The following is a 21,659-nucleotide window of genomic DNA, read 5'->3' as shown; positions in this document are numbered from 1 at the left end:
TAAACAGGAAATCAAAAATATCTTTAAACTAATGAAAACAAGTATGTGTCATACCTAAACCTGTGGGATACTGCAAAAGTAGTAGTAAGAGGGATGTTTATTGCAATAAGCACATCTAAAGAATAGAAAGATTTCAAATAAACAGCATAATGCTACACCTTAAAGAGCTAGAAAAACAAGAACAATCCAATCCCAAAATTAATAGACAAAAAGAAATAAGATCAGAGCAGAACTAAATGAAATAGAGACTCAAAAAATGATACAAAAGATCAATGAAACAAAAAGTAGGTTTTTGAGAAGGTAAACAAAATAAACCATTATGTAGGCTAATAAAAAAAGAAGACCTTAAAAACAAATATCAGAAATGAAAAAGGAGACATTGCAGCCAATATCACAGATAGAAAGCACCATTAGAGATTATTATAAACAATTATATGCCAACAAATTTGAAAATCTGGAGGAAATGGATAAATCTCTTGACACATGCTAACTACCAAGACTGAACCAAGAAGAAATAGAAAACCTGAACAGACCAATAATAAGCAACAAGTTGAAATAGTAATCAGCAGTCTCACAAAAAAGAAAAGCCTAAAACTTGATGGCTTCACTGCTGAATTCTAACAAACCTTTAAAGAAGTATTGATACCAATTATTCCCAAACAATTCCACAATATTGAAACAGAGGCCATATTCCCAAATTCATTCTATGAGGCCAGCATCACCCTGATACCAAAACCAGACAAAGATTAAAAAGAAGAAAACTACAGACCAATATTTCTGATGAACATAGATGCAAAAATCTCAACAAAATATTAGCAGATGGGATATAGCAGTACATCAAAAAAAAAAAAATATTGACCATGATCAAGTAGGATTCATCCCAGGGATGCAAGGATGGGTAACATAAGTCAGTAAGTGTGATACACCACATCAACAAGATCAAGGAAAAAGACAATGTGGTTATCTCAATAGACACAGAAAAAGCATTTGACAAAATTCAACATCCCTTCATGATAAAGACGATAAATCTACTGCCGATATCCTCCTGAATGGGGAAAAGCTGGACAAAAGAAAAGGAACAAGAGAAGGATGCCCACTCTCACCACTCCTGTTTAACATAGTATTGGATGTACTAGCCAGAGCAGTCAGGCAAGAGAAAGAAATAAAGGGCATCCATATTGGAAAAGACAAAGTCAAACTGTCCCTGTTTGCAGATGACATGATCCTGTATATAGAAAACCCTAAAGATTCTACCCTAAAACTCTTTGAGCTGATAAACAATTTCAGTAAAGTTACAGGATACAAAGTAAATATACAAAAATCAATAGCATTTTTATACTCCAATAACGAACTAGCAGAAAAAGAAATCAAGAAACCAAGCCCATTTACAATATTCATCAAAAAATAAAATAGGAATAAACTTAACCAAGGAGGCAAAATATCTCTACAATGAGAATTATAAATCACTGCTGAAAGAAAATTAAAGAGGATAGAAAGAGATGGAAAGACATTCCATGCTCTTGGATTGGAAGAATTAATATGAAAATGTCCATACTACCCAAAGCGATGTACAGATTCAGTGCAGTCCCCATCAAAATGCCAATGACATTCGTTGTGGGGGGAAAAAAAAAAAAATCCTGACATTCATATGGAAGAACAAAAGACCCCGAACAGTTAAAGCAATCCTGAGCAGAATAAATAAATAAATAAAGTGAGAGGCATACTACCTGACTTCAAATTACACTAGAAAGGTTTAGTAACCAAAATAGCATGGTACTGGCATCAAAACAGACAGTTGGCCCAATGGAACAGAGTAGAGAACCCAGAAACTAGTCCACATACTTACAGTCAAGTGATATTTGACAAAGACAACAAAAATGTACTCTGAGGAGAAGACTGCTTTTTCAATAAATGGTTCTGGGAAAAGACATCCGTATGTGGATGAGTGAAACTAGACCTGTACCTCTCGTCATATACCAAAATCAACTCAAAATGGATAAAAAACTTAAATATAAGAGGTGAAGCTGTAAAATTCTTAAAACATAGGGGAAACACTTCAGGAAGCAGGACTGGACAAAAAGTTTTGCAGTAAGACTTCAGAAACAGGCAACAAAAGAAAAAATAAACAAGATCATATGAAACTAAAAATCTTCTGCACAGCAAAAGGAATAATTAACAGAGCAAAAAGAAAACCTGCAGAACAGGAGAAAATATTTGCAATCTATATATGTAACAATGGACTGATATCCAGAATATACAAAGAACTCAAACAACTTTACAGTAAGAAAACATGTAACCTGTTTAAAAAATTGGCAAAGGAGCTAAATAGGCATTTCTCAAAGAAAGATATATGAATGGCCAACAGACACATGAGAAAATGCTCAACATCGTTAAGAACCAGGGAAATGTAAATCAAAACGACACTGAGATATCATCTCACCTGAATAAGATTGGTTATTATAAAAAAGACAGAGAATAACAAATGCTGGCAAGGATGTGGAGAAAGGAGAACCCTCCTACACTGTTGGTGGGACTGTAATTTAGTGCAACCTTTATGGAAAACAGTATGGAGTTTCCTCTAGCAACTACAAATAGAACTGCCATGCCATCCAGCAATCCCACTGCTGGGTATGTTCCCAAAGGAATGGAAATCATCATGTCAAAGGGATACCTGTACGTACTCCCATGTTTACCTATTTACAGTAGCCAAGAGTTGGAACCAACCTAAATGTCCATCATTGGAAGACTGGATAAGGAAAATGTGGTATATACAGGATAAAGTATTACTCTGCCATAAAAAAAGAATGAAATTCTGTCATTCACAGCAACATGGATGAACTTAGAGGAAATTATGTTTAGTGAAGTAAGCCAGGCACAGAAAGAGAAAACTGCATTTTCTCACTTGTAAAGATGCAACAATCACAATAATTTATTGAACTTTCAAAAGGAGGCCAGCAGAGTTGGGAAAGGGGGTGGGGTATTAGGAGTAAATTGGTAAGGTCCACAACAAATGATTACATTGTGTAATGTTGAATGTACTAGTTATCTTGATTTGAGCATCACATATTGCGCACAGGTATTGATATTCCATACTGTACCCCACCAATATGTACAATAAATTGTTTCAATAAATTTTTAAAAAAGATATAAAAATTATGGTTAACACTGAGTAGTAGAGAAAAACAGGACTGGGAAGTTTAGGTGTTATTTAATAGGAGATATGTGATTATATCATGGCATTATGTAATCAAATCTTTAAAATAGGCCATGTTATGTGCCTTCATACATTTGGTAGATGGGTTCAAGCAAGTTACACAGTGCAGTTATGGCCCATTTATTAGCCTAGAAGTTTTCTGGGTTTTATTCCTCCTGAAATCATTTGATGCGTTCAGATATGTCATTGACTTCTGTTGGAAAACTAGTCACTGTGTAACAGTGGTACTCTATTTTAATAAATATTCCTTGCGTGTGATAGCATCATGACTAATTTTTACAGAGTATGCACAAAATCCCTTGTGCCAGATTTGTTGCCGTAACTAAGGTCATGTTAGATTCACATTGCTAACAACTTGTACTCTTGAGATCTATTGCTTTTTTCTTTCTTATATTGAGAGTTGTACAGGCCAATAAAAGAAAATAATAAAATATTAAGCGTACTCTATTTGGGAAACATTATGTCTCTTGTACCAAGTGGATGTTTTAAATAGTTTCTTGACATTTTTATTTCCTCCCTTCATTTCTCTCTTCCTTTCTCCCTCCCTCCCTCTGTCTTAGTGCCTAAATTTAAGTATGTCTGGCATCTTCATTAATAGTCAAGAATTTTGACTAGGAAGACCCCTTAAAGTCACTTAGTCTAACTTAAATACGTCCATGAAGGAGCCCAGTGCCTAGAGGGGTACTTGAAAATACACAGCTTTTGAAAAACACTTTTGTCCTGGAAGTTTAGTCACATTATTGATTTTTATCTCCTGCTTCTATCTTTTAATTTTTTACCCCTTTCCCCCTGAATTCGCTCATCCATAGTTTCACATCTTGTTTTATATTTCTATGAATAAGGAATGTCTTTTCTAGAACAGTTATTCAGATGGTCAGTGATTTTACCCTAGAAGAAAATTAGTTTCATTATAATGATTAGATTAACTGTGGGAAGTTGGCAAACGGTCTTTCAGTAGAGAAGCACATTTGAATTGATTCCTAAGATTATTTTTCAAGTCCATGTTATTCAGCATTTAAAAAAAAAATTACTTTGTTATGATTGTTGACTTGGGGATTAAATCAGTAGGAATCGGGAAAATATTATATCTATAGAGATTTTCTGGCAAAGAAACGAAAATATTTTTTGGATCTCTTTATTTCATCTTGTTTAGTTACTTTGATCTGTCAAGTGTCAAGATTGGAGAGAATAAAAATAAATTTTATAGATGCATTCTGTAAAGTTTAGAATATTTTCAAAGGGTATGCTGTCAGAATATTTAGACATCTATCTCCATCTAGTAGACTTTAAGAGGTGACAATGTTGCCTTATTTGGTTATAGGCTCTTCTTGTGTACTATAAATATTATTTCAGTTTTAGAGCACTGCTTGCTTTATTTAAAACATATGTAGATCCAAATGCTTAGTAGATACTTATTATGAGAAGAGAAAATCAAGAAAAGTGAAAATCCTAAAGTGCTTTTATAACTGGACTTTTAAAGCTGCCTTCATCCAATGAGTCTTCTAATGTCCTTAATCTAACCATGTTCTTAAGCACACTGATGCTTAAAATGTCACTTATACTGTAAGTTCCAGATTTTTACCATGCACCTATAAAATTCTTCCTTAAAATAAACTTAGGACAGTGTCAAATCTGGCAAGGTATATCAAAAGGTAATAAGACCATTGCTGCCTTCATGGAGTTTAAAATCTGAGAAAGGGACTAAGTAAGGGATGAAAGAATTACAAATGTCAAGATTACTATAACTGTAATAGTTTTTTGTTTCTCATAATACTGTAAATTTTATGTGGGAAATATTATTTGCTACCCTGAAATGCATATGTATCTTACAAATAAAAATCAACATAGTTTTTGAATTTTGAATAATATTATGACAGTTATGAAAATAAATTTTAAAGAAAATGATGAGATTGTTTCTTCCTTGACTAGAGACTTAAATCTGTTTTATGAAGCAATTCCGTTGTACTTGGAACTAAGGTCCTTATTAGGTAATTTATATATAATTAAAATTAACCAGTTTTAAGTGTATAGTTAATGTTCTTTGACAGATATATGTAGTTTTGTAAGCACCACCACAATCAAGATATAGAACATGTCTGTCACCCTAAAATATTACCTGGTACTCCTTTGCATTCACCCCCACATACACCCTCAGAAACCCTTGAACTTTCAGTCACCATAGTTTGCCTTATCTGGCATTTATAAATGGAATCATGTGGCATTGTAGCTTTTTGTATCTGGCTTCTTTCACTTAGTATATTTCTTTTGAGATTCATTTATGTTGTCTTTTATCAGTATGTTCCTGTTCATTACTGAGTAGTACTCCGTCTGGATACCACACAGTTTATCCAATTATCAGTTGAGGACACTTTGGTTGTTTTCAGATTGGGCTGTTAAGAATAAGGCTGCTGTGGCCGTATGTGTACAAATCTTTGTGTGGAATTGTTTTCGTTTCTGAATGGTTTGTTAAACTTTATTAAGAATCCACCAAACTGTTTTTTGAAAATGGCTGTACAGTTTTGAGTTCCCACTAGGAATGTATAAAAATTTCGGTTGCTCCACATCTTCACCAACACTTGGTATGTCAATAATTTTACTTTCAGCCACATATACCTTATGTCTGTGTATTAATTTTCTTTTGCTGTGTAACAAGTTACCGTAAATCTAGTGGCTTAAAACAGCACCCATTTATTGTTTTATAATTCTGAGATCAGAGGTTCACCATGGCACAACTGGGTTCTGTTCAGTGTATCACAAGGCTGAAATCAAACTGTCGTCCAACCATGGAACAACTGGGTTCTTCTGTTCAGGGTATCACAAGGCTGAAATGATACTGTTGCCCAGTCTGAGTTCTCCTCTGGAGGTTCTGGGGAAGAGTCTGCTTCCAGGCTATTTAGGTTGGCAGAATTCAGCTCCTTTCTGTTGTAGGATTGAGGTCTGTCAACTTGCTTACTGGGGCACTTTTAGCTCCAAGAGGCTGCCTGCATTCAATACCACGTGGACCCTCCATCTCCCTTGTATTGAATTCCTCTCATGCTTTGAATTTCTAACTTTCTTCTTAACACCAGCTGGAGAAAACTGCATTTAAAGGGCTCTTACAGTTAGATCAGGCCCACCTGGATAATCTTCTTGTCCTAAGGTCTACTGATTTGGGACCTTAATTACATGTGCAAAATCCTTTTGCAGCAATACCTAGTGTTTGATTGAATAACTGGGAGAAAATGTATGTATATGAGAGTTTGGGATTTCAAAGGGCTGTGTAAGAGTGCTGTCCTCTGCATATTCTTTGCTCTGTATCTTCAATAGTGCTTGGTCTAACAATTTTTAAATTTTCGCCATATTAGTTGCACGTATAGTGTATCTTGTGGTTTTAATTTGCATTTCTCTAATGTCTAATGATGTTAAACATCATTTTCGTGTGCTTATTTGCTATTATGTATCTTGTTTTGAAACGTCTATTTGAGTCTCTTTTTTTTGGTATATTGATATTCAGTTGTTCTAGCACCATTTGTTGCAAAGATTTTTTTCACTATTGAATTATCTGGACACCTTTGTTGAAAGTCGTATGTATGTGTTTTTGTGTTTACTTTATCCATTGATCTTTGTCTTTTCTTAAACCAGTATCACTCTGTTGATGACTCTAGCTTTATAATCTTTGTAATAATTCTTTGTCAGATAGTATAAATTCTTCAACGTTGTTCTTTTTCCTTTTTTTTTTGGTGGCTGGTTGGAAGGGATATCTGAACCCTTGACCTTGGTGTTATCCGCATCACACTCTACCAAGTGAGCTAACCAGCCAGCTCTAAATTTTTTATTGAGTTGAAATTCATAACAAAATTAACCATTTTAAAGTGAACAGTACAGTGGCATTTAGTACATTCATAATGTGCATTCACCACCTGGTTCCAAAATATTTTTTATCACCCCAGAAGGAAACCCTTTAGCCATTAAGCTACTCCCCATTTCCCCTTCCCCCTGCACCGGGCAACCACCGATCTGCATCTGTCTATATGGATTTACCTCATGATATTTCATATAAATGGAATCATAAATATGTGGCCCTTTGTCTCTGACTTCTTTTACTTGCTAGACTGTTTTGAGGTTTACCCATGTTATAGCATCCTGTTAGTTTTTTATTGGATGTTATAACATTGTGAATTTTATGGTGGTGTGCTGAATTTTGTGTTATTCCTTTAAAGAATGTTAGTGTTTGTTTCGGTATACATTTAAATTACTTAAAATCAATTTGGTCTTTTTGAGGCTGCATTTAATCTTTCTTAAGGTAAGTCCACAGCAGCCTTTAGTTCATGGCTAATATAGCCATTCTGAGGACTCTACCCCAGTGCCCTGTGCATTTAAAGGTTTCTCCATTCTGTTGCATGGGAACAGGAGCTATTCCCAGCTCTGTGCAAGCTCCAAATATTGTTCAGTCTGCTACTAGTTTTTTTCCCTGGCCTTGGGAACTTTCCTAAGAAACTTATGCAAAGACTGGAGGGGACTTTTCTACAGATCTCTGATGGTCTCTATGTACCTTCCTTCCCTAAGGTACTCTTCCCCACAGATCTAACCTTCTTGGCCTCCTAAACTCCGTGTGTCTCTCACTTTTTTTTTTTTTTTTTCCTTTTTGTCTTTTTTCGTGACCTGTAACGGGATCGCAACCCTCGGTGTCGCGCCCGCACCGTGCTCTACCAGTGAGCGGACTGATCTCTATATGGGATCCGAACCCTCGGCGGGAGCGCCGCCGCACTCCCAAGTGCTGCACTCTACCGAGTGCGCCACCGGGCCGGCCTGTCTCTGACTTTTTAATTTAGCAACACCATGGGCTCTGTTCCTATTCCCACTTCCTGTGCTGCAACCTAAAAATTTCTTCTAGACAGTGTGCTGGGACAATCCTAGGGCTTACCTCTTATTTCCTTATTTATATTAGTGATTACAGATAATGTCTGAAAAATGTTTCATACAATTTTTATGATTTTTACTAGCTTTTTTTTTGTGGTGGTAGAATAGTTCCCATAGCATTACTCGGTCATGGGTGTTACTGAGTTTTTAATCAGTATAGTAAAAAGGAAAGTCCATCTTAAACTTCAAGCAAGTAGATTTATTTAAGGACCTTGTCATCAAGTGATCTTGCCAATGACTTGGTCATATGGTACAGTGTTTAAATTCTATAGGCTTTCTTATTATATAAATTTAAAACATGGTTGTTAGCTTTAGAATTTTTTCCATATTTAGATATAATTTTATGGCTTTCTTTAGTTGAGAAGTTCTCTTAGTAGTTAATGCCAATACATTATTGGGATCAACAAGCTATAAACCACAGGCCAAACCTGAACAAAACAATTACCATAGAAGCTCAAGAAGCTCAGGTAGGAGGGAGGAAAGCTCCAAAACTACTTTTACTAATGACTAAGCATGATTGTGGGCCAAACTATATTGAATATTGAGAAAATCGTCTTTATACTGCCATGTTTTGCTTTGATTGCTTTAATTTTTTTTTAAATGGAAGGCAAAACTGTGAAGACATTTGAACAATACAGAATATGGTTAAAAAAAAGTGAGGGGTATAGGATAGAAATGGTGGTGCTGCTTTAGATAGTGACTACAGAGATAAGAGTTTTCTTAATTAAAGGGTTTTATGTGGCTTTTTTCTAAAGAGTGTGGATTTTTATCCTGGAGGCAGTGGGGAGCTACTGAATTTTAGCAAGGACATGATGTGGTCAGCTTTGGACAGACTGAGGTTGCAATGACCATTTGGATATATGGGTTCCAGATTTAGGAGAGAGATGAAGTATTCAGTGTGGGTGGAAAACCCTATAAGAGCTCTAGCCTGGCTCTGGTCCTTGGGTCTTGTGGATGCTGGCTAGCTGTGAGTGAAACAGATAAATAGGGGAGATGGATGGTATCATTTATGAAGAATTGATAATACTGTGAAAGTTTTAGTGGGCTGGAGAAACAAAGACATGGTTTTAAAATCCTGCCTGAAACTACCACATAACACCTTTTACTTTCAACAGTAATTAAAAAGACAAAACAAAATGAAAACAGTGATGATGCAAAGTGTAGTAAATGACAGTATACTCTTGAGAGGCTTGCAAGAAACATAACTAAGGTAGAGCAGAATAAGGGAAAAAAAAGAAGAATTTAAAAAATTGAAGTATGTAAGAATATGTGAGGCAGTAAAGCTAGGAATCACGGTTAAGAATATTAAGATCAAGTAACGTGCAAAATAAGCAGAAATCCATTTTTACTCATTAATATTGTCAAGCTTTTTATTGTTTGCTGTTTCTTTTAGCCTTACTTTAATATACATTGATATTTAAAGTGACCTAAAATTAAATTTACCAGCTCTCTTGCAATTATCTGCTGTAACTTGTAGGGTAAAGACTAGATATTGGCAACATGTCAAGAATTAGGGATGCTAATTTACTGAAAAACTTTTCTTAGACCTTAAGTTTACACAGTATTAAACATACTCTGAAGAGTTTAAAAGCCAACCAGACATACCAAACTGTTTTTTTTCCAGGTGGTTTTGAAGAGGAGCTTAGGATGTATAAGTATATTCAAATATTCCAATGTTAATCCTCTTGTTCACTTACTGCTATTTAATTGCTAGGCAGGGTCAAGATTAGATAAATATAATATAGAGTGCTTGATACTCAGTTTACCACCAAACTTTAAAAACTCAATTACATTACTTTAGGTTCTTTGGCCTTTTTTAAAGGTTTTCATGATTCTACCTCGGTTAGTCTGTTACTCGACATTTTTACTGTTTTAGATTTAGAGCTACTACTACTGCTAATCAAATGCTGTGATCTTTCGCCAGATATTTCACAGCCCTGGGTGTAGTCCTTAAGAGATGTTAAATATAGGCAATGGCCCAGGTCTGTAGTTTTTCTAAAATACCTTTTCCCTCAAATACATTTCACACAGAATTCTAGTATAGAAAACAGTTGGGTTTACGTTTTTTTTATAAATTATAAGTTCAGATAAATTGTTTTAACTTTCAGTTTATCCATGAGATAAGACTTCTCATAAAAGAAAAATTGGGTTTCAAATGGTTGGCTGGCTGTCTTATATAGGGCTCACCTTCTTGTTAATATTTTTCTTATTTTGGTTGCACAGCATATAGAATATTCTGTTTCAATGCAGGTATATATGGTAATAGGTTTTTGTTTTTTCCTTTTTAACAGCTCACTTTGCAGTCTCAGGAAACTCTTCAATTAGATAGAAATGGTAGGAAAAACTTTATGTTGAGCCCTTTCCTAAAGTGAGTTCATCCAGCAAAACAAGTTAGATCACTGACAGTCTCCAGGGTGAAAATTTGGTATAAAGCATGTTTAGGATATTAAAAATATTTAAAATCTATTTTAATCAAATGTTTGCATAAGTCCTAAGTATCTGAGCCACAACTCAGACAGTTTGATTCAGGAGCTCTTTCTACTGTGTTGTGTGACTTATTTTCTTACCAGTTTTTTAAAAGTGTAAAGGTAATTTATAATCTAGACATATTCATTTATGGCTTATTTTCCTATGTTTTGTGATTTTAAATATTTAAGTTTAGTATTTGAAAGAAATTTGTGCCAATTTTGTGACTGATCGTTTCTTTTTTTTCCACCAGGGAAATGAGGCAAGTTACCCTTTGGAAATGTGCTCACACTGTAAGTGATTATTCTTATGAAGAGTTTCTTTTATTCACACATCTACATATATGTATGTATGTATATTATATAACTCTATAATATATATTTACTTATTTACATAGCAAAGTTAGCCCTTAACTATTTTAAATGGATAGTGAATTTGACATATGGTCTTTTTAAGTTACCAGAGTAGGGCAATTTTTTAAATAGATTTCTTTATTGTTAATATCTGCACTACGCCAAAGTTACAATAACTCCCTAAATTTCAGTGACTTAACCTGACAGAAGTTTTTCGGTTAACAAAGTTTCGAAGTGGATTTGTAGGAGCTCTTGTCTTTTTGGTGACTCAGTGATCTGGGCTCCCTTGTCTTATAATGCCACCATCTCTATGCATGATTCTCAAGATCACTGGGAAAGAAGGAAACGCAGGGACTTGCAGAAAGTGCTTTTAATCTGCCGTGGCCGAGAAGTGACTTAATTTACTTATGCTCATTTTATGGGTCTAACTTACTTATGCTCATTTTATGGGTCAGAACTAGTCGCACAGCCCCACCGAACTGCCATGGGGCTGGAAATTATAGCTTTCCATATATTCAGGAAGGAGAAACAGATAAGGCACACAGCATCCATTAAATGTTTTTTTTTTTTTTTTTAACAAATGGAATTACTAACTTTTTTTTTAGTTTTTTAAATCCTGAGGATAGGGGTAGGGGTGATTCTCTGTCTTTATCTGACTGAACAGAACATTTCCAGAATAAAAGTCGGTTATCTAAAATCTTTTTTTGATATTTAAAATGTTTTAAGTTTGAAAAAGGTCCTATGTTTTCATACATGCTATGCTGTATTAGGGTTCTCCAGAGAGACAGAATCAATAGGATATATTATAATTATATGAGAGGGATTTATTAGGGGAATTAGCTCATGTGACTATGAAGAAAAGTCCCACAATAGGCCGTCTATAAACTGGATGCTGGTAGCATGGCTCAGTCCAAGTCCAAAGGCCTCAGAAACAGGGAAGCTAATGGTATTCTTGGTGTAAGTTCTGGAACCCAAAAACTGAAGAGTCTCAAGCTGATGTCCATGGACAGGATAGAAGAGTGTATCCCAGCTCCAATGGATCGAGAGAGAGCGCTTCACCTCTTTCCTCTGTCTTTTGTTCTCTTTGGACCCCCAGTGGATTGGATGGTTCTCACCTACACTGAGGGTGGGTCTTTCACACCCAGGCCACTTAGACTCTCATACTAATCTCTGCTGGAAACACCCTCATGGACACACCTGAAAAGATTGCTTTACCAGGTTTCTCAGCATTCCTTTATCTAACCAAGTTGACATCTAGAATTAACCTTCACACATGCATTTGATGGAAGCTTAATATTTGAAAGACTGGATGTTAATTTAGAGTTTATTCATAATTTGGTATTTAAAAATAAAAGGTAATGATTTAATTACTCTTAAGTTCTTGGTCATACTGTTCTTATACATTCCAGTTTTATTAATTCAGTTCTGTATGCTCTCCTCTTTCCTCACTTGCTTCCCCCTACACCTTCAAATCCTAATTTGTTTGTATCCTCTGAGCAACTTTATTCTCTTAATTATTTTAGTTGCTTTCTATACGCTCTTGTTGTAGTATGTCAATTGTTGTGGAACCCAGAATTTCATGTTATATTACCAAGGGTGGTCAATATCATTCAGACCTCCTTCCGGTATATAGAAACTTTAAAACTGACAAGTACATAATATCCCAGATTCCTTTACAGCCAGGGATCTTTTTTTTTTTTTATAAAAGGAAGTGTTCATAGGCCAGCAGCCAGGGTTCTTAATGTAACTTTATTTCTGCCACAGATATGTTCATGTGAGATTTGGATTGTAGAAGTGAGTTGGAGTTCGTTCTTTTCCTGTTTTTTACTGTTTTTCCTGGTAGGATTCTAGCTGTGACTTAGATTTTTTTGTGCAATGTCTGGACCTTTCAAATTCACTTGCATCTTCCTGATTGTAGTATAGGCAGTATTTCTTTTGATGGCCCAGTTCTGTAGTGTGGCTTTGTAAATTGTTCCTAAAAGTTCAACCCAGAATCTGTGTTTTTTAGCTTTCTAACAATTTCTAGCATTGAAAAATAATTTCTGCTTCAACTAGATAGAGTTTCATTTTGTTGTCTGTAGTTGAACCTGAATAATAAAATAATTCCAGGAATGGTATAGGTGGCACACTCTCAATTCTGGATTGGCTATCTCACCTGGTTGGATTTGAAGGTAGTGATTATGAAAAAATGGAACATTGGTAGTCTGTGGCACATAGTGGAGTAAACAGTTAACTTATTTATCTTGTGGTTGTTTATTGAAGGCAAAACTTTGACAGACCAAATAGCTATTATAAAAGTTTTCTGGGGAGAATGAGGAGTATAAGGAGCATGGATATGCTGGTTACTTCTGACTGTACTGAGATTCTAAAGAAAGAAAATGAGAATTTAGAAATTCTTGATTCAAGGACCAATCAGATGGCCAGGATGCTTATGTGAATTCATTGGGGGGGAAAAATCACAAGATGTTTTGTGTGAAAGGGCAATGATTGGGAAAGATAGAGATCCTGAGAATTGGAATGGATACTGTTGATAGATTAAGATATCACGAGGTTTTGGAACTCCCAAACCATTCTGAGCCTTCCTTACCAGCAGAAACAGCCTATTCAGCCCCTGTTTGATGAGGCTGGTCCTGCTTCAATGGAGACCTCTTAAACCTTGCAATAAGGTGTCGCATGCCTTTTGTATTGTTAAAACCATTTTCCCCATTGCTCATTATGTTTCAGCAGTCTCCTTTCTTTTCCCAAAACACATGTTAATTTCTTCATTCCCATCACTGCCTTTGCTTGCTTATGAATTTGGGTGGAATGCTCTTTTTTCAGCTGTTTACTTGGGGAACTCCATTCTCCTTCACCTCTAGGTATAAGTGATGTTTTCTATCACTCCTTACTCTCCTTGGATTCTGTTATGAGTAGCACCCTGTTTATTTTCTTTAGAGCAGTTACCATAAACTGAAATAACTTATTAATCCATTTTATCTTCCTTTTTGTAAATTCTGCAATTTTTAAAAATTTTTTAAAAGATGGTAGTATCCATGACCCATAATACTTCCATCCCAGCCAGTATTTACATTTTAATTTTTTATATATGAAGGTATGCATGTTTTTCTTTTAAACGTGAAGATATATTGTTACATACAGAATATTGTTAGGATTGACCAAAAACCAGACCTGATTACGACTCTGTAGATCCCGGGGTTGGTAAACTACTGTCTGCTGGCAGTTTTTATTAATAAAGTTTTATTCAAACATAGCCATGCCCATTTGTTTACATATTGTCTGTGGCTGCTGTTGTGCTGCAATGACAGAGTTGAGTAGTTGCAACAGAGACCATATAGTTGACAGAGTCTAAAATATTTACTACCTGACCTTTTATAGAAAAAATTTGCTGAACCCTGTTATAGACTATAGTGGTTTTTTTCATTTGAGAATTATCATTGCTGTCACTACTACACAGCTAACTTCATCTCTGAAATATGGTCAAGGCAGAACTTATAGACTGGTGCTCACGTAGAACTATAATTCTTGTTTCTGGCAAAGTTAATGTATCAGTTTTATAGGTTCTCTAGAATTGAAAGAGTTTTGCTCATAATTGTATTTTGCCACTAACTATATAGTTTCAGCATGTGACATAATTATTCCTCTGCTTGCTAGTGGAAAAAAAGAGGTGTGGAAGTCTGTAATTAGCTAGGCTTCAGGCTGCAGTAGAGTTGAGATTTGTTTTTTTTTTTTTCCTTTTTGTCTTTTTTCGTGACCGGCAACGGATCGCAACCCTCAGTGTTGCGCCTGTACCGGACCGGGACCGGCAACGGGATCGCAACCCTCGGTGTTGCGCCCGCACCTCGCTCAGCCAGTGAGTGGCCGGTCTGTATGTGGGATCCGAACCCTCGGCGGGAGCGCCACCGCGCTCCCAAGCGGCGCACTGTAGCATTGCCTCACCGGGCCGGCCCGAGATTTGTTTTTTTTTGTTGTTGTTTTGTTTTTATTTATTTTAACTTATCAATATACAATGTAGTTGATTTTCATGTCCCTTGACCAGTTCCTCTTTCGCCTTCCCTCTCCCCCCAATCAACATCATATCTGTTCACTTGTCATAACAAGTTCAAGGAATTGTTGTGATTGTTGTGTCTTCCCCCATTTATTTGTTTATTTATTTTTAGCTCTCACAAATAAGTGAGAACATGTGGTATTTCTCTTTCTGTGCCTGACTTGTTTCACTTAATATAATTTTCTCTAAGTGCATCCATGTTGCTACGAATGGTAGTATTTCATTCTTTTTTATAGAAGGGTAGTATTCCATTGTGTAGATGTACCACATTTTCCTTATCCACTCATCTGATGATGGACATTTGGCCTGGTTCCAACTCTTGGCTTTTGTGCATAGTGCCACAATAAACATAGGAGTGCAGATATCCCTTCAACATGATGATTTCTGTTCCTCTGTGTATATATCCAGCAGTGGAATAGCTGGATTGTATGGTAGATCTATCTGTAATAGTTTGAGGAACCTCCGTACCGAGATTTGTTGTTGATAGTACAACTCTGACAAGAATGATGTACTAGGAAGTTAGTTTTTATATCTCAGTCAAGGAACAGAGGTCCAAGGGAACCATACTTCCCAGATTCTTATCTCCTGCTCTCTCTTTAAATCTGGGACTGAGGGTCATTTCTGGTTGCAAAAAAAAATGTACTAGTGCAAAAGGCAGATGGATATTCCTTGTGTACATCTGGGATAGCAAAAGCCAAGTTATTTTTATATTTGAAATAAATTTCATACACTATTAAAGCTGTCCATTTCAATTTTATCCTTAGAACTTAAGTTTTCTTTCTTATTACTGTATCCATGCTTTGATGGACCTTGTCACTAAAGATTTCTACTTGTCAGTGATTGTTCAACCAGCTGTGAATCTATCCAAATTCTTCTGTTGTCCATTATATGGTTTTTTCCCTTTTGGGCCACTAGAATATAATATACTTTTATTATATTTTACATATGATTTGGATGAATTTCCCCAAAATGAACTTGTCCACATTAAAATTGCCACTTTTTTGACCAAATATACATTGTAGTAATTTTTTTTTACTCTGTAACCAGCTACTATCATTTAAGATTGTTAAAATCAATCCTTTAGGCATTTCACCATTTATACCCCTCTATTCAGGTTAATTCCCATCATGCCTTTTCATCCCTTCAAAACCCAGCTCCATTCCATGTGCTCTATTAGGTCTTCTATATTTGCTTCAGCCTTTAGTATCCTCTCACCTTTTTAAGTAGTTAGTGTCTGTTTTCTTCTTTCGGTATATAAATTGTTACTTCTTAAAAAAATTAATGAAACTAAATTACATGCTGTACCGTACTGTCTTGGTACTGTAATACACAGATCAGTAAGCACCAACAAAGTGCTTATAGGAAAGCTACTGGGAAAAAGAAATGAATAAATTACTACAGTGTAAGTAAATAAACTATTATGAGATATAAAAACAAAGGTTCCCAGGAGAGAAAATTACCCTTGGTTAAGGAAATAAAAGCTTCATGGAAGGGGTGATGTTTGAAATGTTTTTGAAAGCTGTGTAGGATTTAAGTGGTTAACTCTTTGACCTCTGTTCGGTTGTTTCTCCCTTTCAGTCTCGTCAAATTCCATCTAGATCATCAACATTCAGTCCAAACCCTCTGAATAATCCTTTGCAATTCCTTACTTTTAATAAATGATTTTACCTCCTATTGCTTGAGAAAACTAAGGACATTTTAAGTTTTAACCTCATTCCCTCCTCAATCCCACTTGCCACACACAGAAACTTGCCTGATCTCGTACACATCCTTAACCTCCTTTCTTTCAGTACCAGGATTTGACTGTGCCTCCCTTATTCAAGGTAAACTTTTCCACTGTGCTTTTGATCTCATCCAGTGTCATCACTAGGATCTTTGTTAGTTTCTCTCTTAGGTCTTCAGCTTCTCCCTCTTCCATTTACAGATGTAATTGAATTCTCTTTGATTCTGGTACCTTCCAGTTTTTCTTTTTTCTTTCTCATGCTTAAGCTTCTCAAAAGAACATACACAATTACCTTCACTGCCTTATTTCTGCTAATTTCTTGGTTTGCTACAAATTGGCTTTCATGTGCTGAAACTGTTATTAAGGCTACCTTCACTTATTGCCTAATTGCCAAATCTGATGGATTAAAAAAATTTGTAAAATTATTTGTGACTTGGGGAAATTTGAATATTGATTATTTGATATCAATAAATTATTAATTTTTAGGTGCAGTAATGTAATTGTGATGTTTTTTTAGGAGAGTATTTTTTAGAGAGAATAAATACTGAATAGTTACAAGGAAATGACATGTCTAGGATTTGGTCTAAACTAATTGGGGTGGGAGTATAGATGAAATATTTCTCAAGTGTTAATGGTTGAGACTGGATGATGGATATATGGAATACATTATACTCTTCTTTCAACCTTTGTATGTGTTTGAAATTTTCCTTTATAAAAAGTTTTTCTTTCTTTTTTTTTTTTTTTTTCCTGAGTGGAAAAAGGGAGATGGAAGTAACTAAGAATAAAAATCAAGGAGAAATAATTATTTAATTACAATTGAGTATGGCATGCAAGCAACAAGACCTTAAGAGTAAGTGGCTGTAAAAACTAATTTTCATCAATAAAAGAATTGGGGCATTGGCAGTGGAAGCATAAGTACAATGCCTGGTATAAAGCAGATGCTGAGTAAATATTTGTTGACTGGGTAAGCTAATAAGAGCTCAGAGCTAGACTACATAGACAACTAGTTGTATTATTTTAAAGGCTGTAACTTTGGGAAAACCCAGTAGTTACCAATCCCCTATTTATTTTCATAAATAATAACACATACTTGTATGGCACTTACCATGTGCTAGGCACGATTCTAAGTACTTTATATACATTAACCCTTTTTAGCCTCTTGAGGGAGGCACCATTACTTTCCCCATTGTGCAGATAAGAAAATAGAGCCAGAGAGACCTTATATAACTGGCCTAAAGTCACAGGAAGTGAAGTAACAAAGCCATAATTTGATCTTAACCAATCATAATTCAGAGTCATATATATATATATGTGTATATATAAAAGATGACCGGTAAGGGGATCCTAACCCTTGACTTGGTGTTGTCAGCACCACACTCTCCCAAGTGAATTAACCGCCCATCCCTATATAGGGATTCGAACCCGTGGCCTTGTTGTTATCAGCAGCAAACTCTCCCAAGTGTGGGCTGGCCCCAGAGTCATATTTTTAATCACTGTACTATATAGCCTCTCTTGTAGTAAATTTTATGAGATTAATGTTATAATTTTCTGTATGAATGATTTTAGGCAAAACTGGATTTGTCTAAGTGTTATCAGCAGCAAACTCTCCCAAGTGTGGGCTGGCCCCAGAGTCATATTTTTAATCACTGTACTATATAGCCTCTCTTGTAGTAAATCTTATGAGATTAATGTTATAATTTTCTGTATGAATGATTTTAGGCAAAACTGGATTTGTCTAAGATAGTTATTTTCTGATTTTTTTTTTTTTTTTTTTTGCCATTCAATTCAATTTTGTATTTTTATTGAGTTAACTTATTCTAGGCCATTGGATTGTTTCTGTCTGTTGGTTAACCTATCTGGACTAGGAAATATATACTTTGTTGGGGTGATTTTTTTCAAGGTTGAGACCTTAGTTGCAATTTGGCATGATAATTTGGAAAAGTGACTGAGTGCAAGATACTACTTTAGATAGTTTAAGAAAAGGATTAGATTGGGGCACAGTTGAAAGTATGCGTGGAAAATCAGATTCAGCTGATTTTTACTGTTGCTAAAACCAATATAATTCAGCATGGTTTTGATAAAGTTAGTAAATACAAGGCCTCTTGTAGACTGAATATAGATGAAAGATTAGGTGTTTTATCTAAAAAGATTTCTCAGCTTTCTTTTTCAGAAAGTGACCCAAGAAGAGTTTGGCAGACTCTGAGGGAATGTTTCCTTCTGTGTAATGAACTATCTGTAGAAACCTTGAAGGCATTTCTAGCCATTAGAACACTGTTCTGATTTGGTTTCACATTCAAGCAGTTTTCTCTCTGATTTGAATATTTATAGGAGACTTGGAAGTTTAGACATACTGACTTTACTTTGTGTTGTTAATTTCTGCTCCTAATCAGATTTTCTCAGGGGGGGTTACAAAGTCATATTATTTACCGAAACAGAGGTTTATCTTTGTTTTGAAAACAAAGAAAACTTTTTCAGAGAAATAGTTAATCTAAAGTTAATTTGATTTCCTCTTTTATTTTAGCATCTTTGTTTTCTTTCTTGTGTGGACTGGCTTAACTCTTCAAATTTTAATAATGCTAATTTCTTTTTTTTTTCTTTTTTCCTTTTTGTCTTGTTTACTGACCAGTACGGGATCGCAACCCTCGGTGTTGCACCCGCGCCGCGCTCAGCCAGTGAGCGGGAACCGGTCACCACATGGGATCCGAACCCTCGGCGGGAGTGCCACCGCGCTCCCAAGCGGCGCACTCTCCAGTGCGCCACCAGGCCGGCCCTAATAATGCTAATTTCTAAATGCTAATTTCTGGTTCACTTTCAAACCTTTATTCTTCTCAGAAATCTTCCGAAGAAACCTTATTAATATCAATAAAATTCAGTCCGAATGTGACCAGGTAAAAATGTTTTTGAAAGTTGTATTCCTAAGATGCCATTTATTGTAACAAAAATTGTATGTCATTAACTTTGAAATTTGTTGCTTTAGATTAAAATCTTTTTTTTTTTCCTTGTTGCTGGCCGGTATGGGGATCTGAACCCTTGACCTTGGTGTTACAACACCATGCTCTAACCAACTGAAGTGGCTAGCCCTAAAATCTTTATAAATGTGTCATATAGTTCATGCTTCTTAAACAGTCTGTCAGCCTTCATTTACCATTTACTTGGTAACTTAGTGATCCTGAATTCTAATTTATTTCACCCAGTCACTGAGAATTAGTTATACGGTCATGTGTTGCTTAATAAAGGGGGTACATTCTGAGAAATGCGTTTAGGTGATTTCATCGTGCAGACATCATAGAGTATACTTACACAAACACAGGTGGTATAGCCTACTAAACACTTTTGCTATATGGTATAGCCTATTGCTCTAAGGCTTCAAACCTATACAGCATGTTATTTTACTGAATACTGTAAGTAATTGTGACATAATGGTCATTGCATATGTGAACATATCCAAACATAGAAAAGATACAATAAAAATAAGCTATAAAAAATAAAACACCTATATAGGGCATTTACCATGAATGGAGCTTACAGCACTAGAAGTAGCTCTGGGTAAGACAGTGAGTGAATGTGAAGGCCTAAGACATTTCTGTATGCTACTGTAGACTTTACAAACACTATACACTTATGTTACACTGAGTTTATAAAAAAATTTTTTTCTTTAATAATGTGAGTAAATTAACCTTAGTTTATTGTAAGTTGTGTTACTTTGTAAACTTTTAAAATTTAAAAAACTTTTTGACTTTTATAATTAGCTTAAAACACAAATACATTGTACAGTTGTACAAAAATATTTTTTCTTTACAACTTATTTATTTACTTTTAAAACTTTCTTAAAAACTGAGATTTAAACACACACATTAACCTAGGCCTACACAAGGCCAGGATCATCAATATCACTGTCTTCCATCTCCATATCTTGTCCCACTGGAAGGTCTTCGGGGCAGTAATGCATGTGGAGCAGTTATCTCCTAAGATGATAATGACTTCTTCTGGAATACCTCCTGGAGTACCTGCCTGAGGCTGTTTTACAGTTAGTTTCTTTTTTTTTTTTTTTTATAAGTGGAAGGAGTACATCCTAAAAAGATGATTAAAAAATACAGTATAGTAAATACATAAACAAGTAACAGTTGTTTATTAATGCTATCAAGTATTGTGTACTAGACAAAATTTGTATGTGCTAGACCTTTATACCGTAGGTTTATTTACAGCAGTATCACCACAAACACGTGAGTAATGGCATTGCGCCATGTTACACCAGCTGTGAAATCACTAGGCAATAGGAATTTTTCAGTTCCATTATAATCTTAGGCGACTATCATTGTATCCGCAGTCTATTGTTGACTGAAATGTCGTTACGCAGTACATGACTGTACTCTGCCTAATTTCAGTATAGCATTAGAGTTGAGTAATGTAGAAAGGGATGAAAGTTTTTTCTTAACCATGGTATGTGAACTTAAATACTTTGGATTGTTACCTTGTTTTTCTCTTATAGTCCCTTTTTTTTTTCTTATTCGAAATGTTTTAACATTTACTTGTTCATATTTGTGGGGTACATACATCATGTTGTTTCAATATGTGCATATACTGCACAATGATTCACTTAGGGTAGACAGCATAGTTTTGTACCCATTAGGTCACCATTTTTTCTCCCTGCCCTCTGGTAACAATTATTCTACTCTACTCTTATGAGAGCCACTTTTTTTTTTTTAGGTTCTGTATATGAGTGATATGTAGTATGTGTCTTTTTGTGCCTGACTTACCTCACTTAACATGATGTTCCATCCATGTTGCTGAAGAATGATAGGATATCTTTTTCTTTTTTCATTAGCTGAGTATTATTCTATTGTGTATCTATACCATAGTTTTTTTTATCCTTTCATCCATTGATGAGCATTTTGGTTGATTCCATCTCTTGGCTACTGTGAATAGCATTGTGATGAACATGTGAGCATGTGAGTGCAT

The 21,659-nt window shown here is 35.3% G+C and overlaps 1 protein-coding gene across 1 annotated transcript in view; it reads left to right on the top strand.

Moving 5' to 3' along the window:
- Positions 1-21,659, top strand: part of PPP3R1 (protein phosphatase 3, regulatory subunit B, alpha) — a 100,035-nt gene that overhangs the window by 17,819 nt on the left and 60,557 nt on the right. Inside the window, 1 exon segment of the mRNA XM_008577842.1 lies at positions 10,776-10,872. Coding sequence (XP_008576064.1) covers positions 10,776-10,872 — 97 coding nt within the window.

This window comes from Galeopterus variegatus, unplaced genomic scaffold, assembly GCF_000696425.1.
Source record: "Galeopterus variegatus unplaced genomic scaffold, G_variegatus-3.0.2 Scaffold1586, whole genome shotgun sequence".
Taxonomy (NCBI): Eukaryota; Metazoa; Chordata; class Mammalia; order Dermoptera; family Cynocephalidae; genus Galeopterus; species Galeopterus variegatus.
Note: the sequence above shows the minus strand (reverse complement) of the source record. Positions and strands in the feature narration are given on the sequence as shown.